This window comes from Telopea speciosissima, chromosome 2 (genome assembly GCF_018873765.1).
Source record: "Telopea speciosissima isolate NSW1024214 ecotype Mountain lineage chromosome 2, Tspe_v1, whole genome shotgun sequence".
NCBI lineage: Eukaryota > Viridiplantae > Streptophyta > Magnoliopsida > Proteales > Proteaceae > Telopea > Telopea speciosissima.
The window spans coordinates 81692629-81698898 of NC_057917.1; the positions used below are offsets into that span (position 1 = coordinate 81692629).

General features: G+C 35.8%; 1 protein-coding gene across 1 annotated transcript; it reads left to right on the top strand.

Annotated features, from left to right (window-relative positions):
- Positions 1-2252: 2252 nt before the first annotated feature.
- Positions 2253-5355, top strand: LOC122651395 (metal tolerance protein 9-like). Its single transcript, XM_043844774.1, has 6 exons — positions 2253-2466; positions 2580-2691; positions 2797-3042; positions 4223-4303; positions 4376-4606; positions 4750-5355. Exons 1-6 carry the CDS (start codon positions 2270-2272, stop codon positions 5092-5094), a joined length of 1212 nt encoding a protein of 403 aa, XP_043700709.1. The 5' UTR covers positions 2253-2269; the 3' UTR covers positions 5095-5355.
- Positions 5356-6270: the final 915 nt, after the last annotated feature.

Here is a 6270-nt window from a genome sequence, read left to right on the forward strand (position 1 = left end):
TATATGTCTTTTAATTTTGCTTTTAGAAATACCTTTCAATGCATTCTAAATGGTAATGAGTGGGACATGTGTTGAATGCTGAACATAGGTATGTGCAATGCATTCGAACTCCTGTCCCATTTGTTGCCATTAAAATTAAGTGCATAGAAGGGCATTTATGAACTTAGAGTGCGAAGCACTATCAAGTACTGCACCTTTAAATTGTATTGGACGATGCACCGCACTTGAGACTTGAATTTTTATCCTCTCAAGTGCAGTGGTCACCGTCCGATGCACTTTAAAGGTGTACACTTGAAAGGTAACCTTTGTTCAATGCAACGTGTTTAAAACAGCTCAAAAAGATACTATCATGAATTACATTTAAGTTACTATGAGATTGATGATTTGAAGAAGTTGTTATTTTAAAGGATCACCTGTAGTATTTCATTTGGAATAATATTGAATATACTTAATTATTAAGGTAAATTACACGTCATCCCTTGATTTTTTTAAAACGAAACTCAGATCAACCCCTGGTTTTTGGAAAAACTCAAATCACCCCTGATTTAAACCCTAATATGAAAATTAGCTAGTCTCTACCATTAGTTTTATGTTGTTAAGTGATGATGTCAGCCAGTTAAATAAACTTAAATCCCTAAACTACCATTGACCAATGTTGAAGATGAAGGAATGATAGTATTATAAATTTAATTCTAATGTTTTACTACAAGGGTAAAATAGTCCTTTCACACCAATCACTAACAGCAGACTAACACCGTTACTGTAGAAGAAATGATTTGAGTTTTTTCAAAAATCAGAGAATGATCTGAGTTTCGATTAAAAACCAAGGAATGACGTGTAATTAATGAGTGAGTATTTACGTCTTTTCCAATTTTTTGTGAGAAACTCTCTCATGTACACGGTTTACACGACCGTGTACAAAACCTTTCCCCTTATCCTAATTATTATAGGCTAACCTAAGTTGTTTCCAACGTGTGACTATTAAAAAGTAGCTTTTGCTTGAGTCCTGTCATATCAAGTCACACTTCCACGTACATATTAAAGATAATAATAACAACAAAACAAGACAAAAATAATAATTGAGTTGTGATTATTGATCTTAATACGTAACCCAACCATTTGCTAATATATAGAGATACTATTCTTTGTTTCCACTGGAGTTGGTAAAGGATTTTTTTTTTTTTTTTTTTTGTTTTTATTGTTTTTGTTTTTGTTTTGTTCCAGATAGTGATAATTGTATCAACAATTTCCGAACCATGAGTTTGGTCAAATTACGTAAATTTTTTAAAAGAGAGGTCAATATGATACAAGATCCGTATTTAGTTATTTAGTTTAAAAAAAAAAAAAAGAAGCTTAATTGAGTTGAGTTACAAATAGAATACTCATTTTATTCAATTGCCCATGGCGGTTAATGCACTCTGCTCAAGGTTATTATTAAATTAGAGTAACTACCTCTTTAATTTTGTTCAGCTTAGTTTATTTTTAAGGACAAAGTTTTCTTTAAGCCAAGGTGAAGGGGAACGCAGGCTTCAGATGTGTGCAAGAGAGTATTGAGAGGTATTTTGTGAAATATATTAAAACTCTATAAAGGTATGTGAATACGAATATGGTGTGGTGAAGGAAAACTTTCTCTTACTCTTAAACACTAGAATGACAAACCTTTTCCTATTTGTCGATGATCCATACCTAGGTTGGGAAAAAGGGAGTACATCCATCCTACCACAATCACACTATGAGAAGGTCATTGGTTTTTTGGCCATGGTTCCTTGCAAGATGACCCATTTGAATTCATGATCTGTTATTTGAGGAGTGGGTCTTTTGCTAACTGACGTGATTCCTTGGGGTAAGTTGCAGTAATGTTCTTCCTACCTGGGCTTGCACTTGCAGTCAAAGAAATAGAATAATTCATTTTTCTTTTAGGTTCGAAAATGCCTTCTTAGGTTTCAGTATTTTTTTTAAAAATAATATATTTTAGATTTTGTTTTTTTGGCTGTGACTCTGTGAGCCAGGTAGCAGCAAAATTCCGTATTTCGTATTGTGGATTCAGATTCCGTCGTGAACTACGCACTCCAAGAAAAGCTAATCTTTTATTTATTTGTTTTTTTGTTTTTGTACGTTAGTAATATGGTATTCTCCGAGAGAATTGTTCAAATCAAAAACGAAAAAACGTTTCTATATAAAAGGAAAGACAGTTACGACATTACATCATCAGCTTATTCCTTATTCTACCTCTGTGCAGTTGTTGTATAGGAGATTTTGGGGGAGAAAAATGGCCGGAGAACTTGGAACAGATTCCTCCGACTATAGAACGGAGCTTCTATTATCTCCAACTAGGGAGAGAGAAGCAGTAGCAGCAGCAGCTGAACCGAACGAGCAGTCATGGAAACTCAACGTAGACGAGTTTCGGTTTCCGGAAATACCCAACCATTCTCATTCTGGTTTCCGAGACTTCTTGAGTCTCAGTAAGTTAAACTATATTTTTGTTGTTCAATATTAGAGATTTTGTGTTGCATTTTTTTAATATTAATCGGATCCTTCCTTCCTTCCTTCCTTCCTTCCTTCTTCAAATCCTCAGGAAGGAAAGGAAAAAAGATTGCAAAATATTACAAGGGGCAGGAAGAACTTCTTAAAGATTTCAGTGAGATGGAAATAATGAATGAATCCGGGTGTGTACCTGGAACCCTCACTGAGGTAATTAATTAATTAATTAATAATAATTAACTCATCTCTCTAATTCTCTCTATCTCTCCCTCTAACAAACCGAGAGAGATTTTATGAGCATTTGTGTCTTGCCAGGGTGAACTGAAGGAATTAGCGAAGAGCGAGAAGATGGCAATATATGTATCAAACATAGCGAATTTGGTGCTTTTCATAGCAAAAGTGTATGCTTCGATTGCGAGTAGATCTTTAGCAGTGATTGCATCCACATTGGATTCTCTGTTAGATCTGTTATCAGGTTTCATTCTCTGGTTCACTGATCATGCCATGAGAAAGCCCAATCACTATCACTATCCCATCGGCAAGAATCGGATGCAACCTGTGGTGAGTTGCGTGCTCTCTTTTAACTCATTCTGAAAATCGATCAATTCTTTATGAACTGTGATAAGTTGTTGCATTTCAAGATCCAAATCTCAGGAAAGGGAAGGTGTGTAGAAGGTAGAGACTGGTTGGGGAATGGCCGGTTTAGCTGGAAGGAACCCGTCGGTTTGGAGGTGACAACAATTGGGTTTGATATCTGTCTAGGTTTGTCACAAATGAGTCCAAAACGGTTGAACCGATTACTAAACATATTGGTGTCGAGTACCGACTGATCAATAATCAAGCATTCCCGGTGCAAGGTAAGTGGTCCGATTGTCACCTGACTGAGACCGACTGAATACTGTGACCAACCAATGACCATCCGTTTATAGCCTGATTAGCTTATTCAAGGCCATTTAGTTCGATTGTAGCCTTTTTTTTATTTTTTTTATTTTTATGACCCAGACAGTTTATGGTCCGTTAAAGACTGTTTTATAGTATGATTAGTCAATTAATCCATTTAAAACCCATTTACCTTGATCCCTATTATAATTTGGTAACTAACTGATCTAATAGAAATGTGTCCATGTCTTGCCTACGAGGCTCAATTACCTAAACGGACGGAAACATTGTGGGTAGCCCGGCCCCCACAAACCTCCATACCACCCCACTTTCTATTGCCATGTGGGAGTTACTTAAAAGTGCAAGCAACTCTATTGGTCCCATTTCCCATTACCAAAAACAATTAGAGAATTGTAACCCCAAAATGTGGAGACCATTATCTTTATATGCGCACCACCCTGGCACTATATAGTGCATTAATTTAAGAACTATTAAATCTTTTTTTTTTTTTCCAAAGTTTTAAAATTATTTAACCCTCTTTATGCATTTTCTTTTTGTGGGACTCTCCTTGCCTTACCAATAAAAATGAATTAGGTGGGTTTTTCAAACTTTCTCCAAAGTAGGCATGGAAGATCAGATAAACCAACCCTTTATTCTTCACATAACACACAACACCTCTGATCCCATCCTAGGTTGGTAAATAGTGAATTTACCAAGTTGAGACATGGTAATTTTTTTTTTTTTTTTTTTTTGGGGGGGGGGGGGGGGAGAGGGGTAGAAGTTGAGACATGGTAAATTGCAGAAATAGTTACAAAATCATCAATTATTGACTGAGAGTTTAATTTGCTCCTCCATATTACAGGGAATCATTGTTTTTGCCTCAGTAATGGCAACTCTTGGATTCCAAATACTGTTAGAATCTGCACGGGAGCTTGTTACAAAGGTACTAAATTTTGAGATTCTCTGTTAATTATCAGTCATTTTTTTTTGCTTGATTAATGGGTGGTGGTTGCAGTCTCATCCAAACTTAGACCATGAAAAGGAGAAATGGATGATAGGGATCATGGTTTCTGTTACCATTGTTAAATTTGGGCTCATGATATTTTGCCGAAGATTTAAGAATGAAATTGTTAAAGCTTATGCTCAAGATCATCTCTTTGATGTGATTACCAACTCCACTGGTCTAGTAACAGCAGTCCTTGCAGTTAGATACTATTGGTGGATCGATCCAACTGGAGCTATACTAGTAAGTTTTCAATTTAATTTAATTTAATTCAATTCCCACATAACAATAATTTTAATGAGAAAATCAGGGGAAATCTGTGTCCGATACCGATGCGGCCGTTACGGCCGATACTAATAAAGATTGATGATACCATTTGGATGCAGATAGCACTATACACAATGGGTACATGGGCGAATACAGTGAGAGAGAATGTGTGGTCATTAATAGGTCGAACAGCACCTCCAAATTACTTGTCAAAGCTAACATATCTGATATGGAACCATCATGAAGAGATCAAACTCATTGACACGGTTAGGGCTTATACATTTGGTTCACATTACTTTGTTGAGGTAGACATTGTCCTTCCAGAGGTCATGCCCTTAAATCAAGCTCATAACATTGGTGAGACACTGCAAGAGAAACTAGAGCAACTCCCTGAGGTGGAAAGAGCTTTTGTTCATATAGATTTTGAGTGCTCTCATAAGCCAGAACACAAGACCAAGGTATGAATGAGATCACTATTTCATAATTTATCAGGGATTCCATAATCAGACCTCATTAAGAGAGAGAGAGAGAGAGAGAATTAATTTATCACAATTTTCAGGTAATTAGATTTCTTCAGAACCAGTGCATTGGCTTCTTAGAGGGTTTAGTATAAACCTCCTTTGTTATATTTGTGTTATTTGAGTGAGATGGTTTCCTTATTCATGGATGTAATAGTTCACCGAGTTTGGTGATGATATATCCTCCTTTCTTAAATGTTTTGCCTTTCTATTCTTCAAGCCCCAAGGATTTTACAAAAATAGTGTTAGAACAGAGGAGTATGGTTTTAAAACTTAGATTGGAATCGGCCAATTCAACCTGGAATTGACGATGATTGACTCCGATTCTTTGTGTGCTGAATAGGATCTAATTAACCCGAGCTTGGGCGAGTCCAATTGATTCCCCGACCAATTAAATCGGAATCCATAAATAACGACATCAATTTTTAAACCATGCAATCGATAGGTACAAAACGAAGAGCCAGTCTTCACAAGCCAAAGTGAGAAGGAGCCAATCCAAAACTCAAACTCAAACGAGAGAAATAGAGGACCTTAACAAAAATTATGGTCAATAAGGGTCGACATGATAACACTTTCGTTTTTGGATCATGATTATATTTCAGGAATGATTTTTTGTTTTTCTATTACTGGGCCAAATTTATGAGAAAAACCAAACCCGTTTTAATAACGCATATATATTTCCATTTCTTGATCAGAAAAGAAACAGAAACGCCTTTGTTATGCCTAGTCATTTTTGTTTATAGAACTTCTATAAAAACACTCAAAAACTCCATTAAATACCCATAAATTTGTTGGAGGTGGTGGTGGAGGCATTGACGGAGGTGGCAATACTGGTTGAGATGGTGGTAGTAATGGTGGAGATGGTCAACAACTTTTTTGTCCCAATTCATTCCCATAAATAAAAAATGAATTAACAAACAAATTTATTTTATTTTTTTATTCCCAAGAACAAAATAACAGAGAAATAGATAAACAAAAATGTATCATGGAGACCTAACTCTTTTGAAACTATAAATATAGGAGAGAGTTTTGTTGTTGAGGATGGAGAGAGTCTCTTCATCTACCGTGATGACCTTACAATTGGACTCTATCATTAAATCCTAACCCTCACTTTTTTTTTTC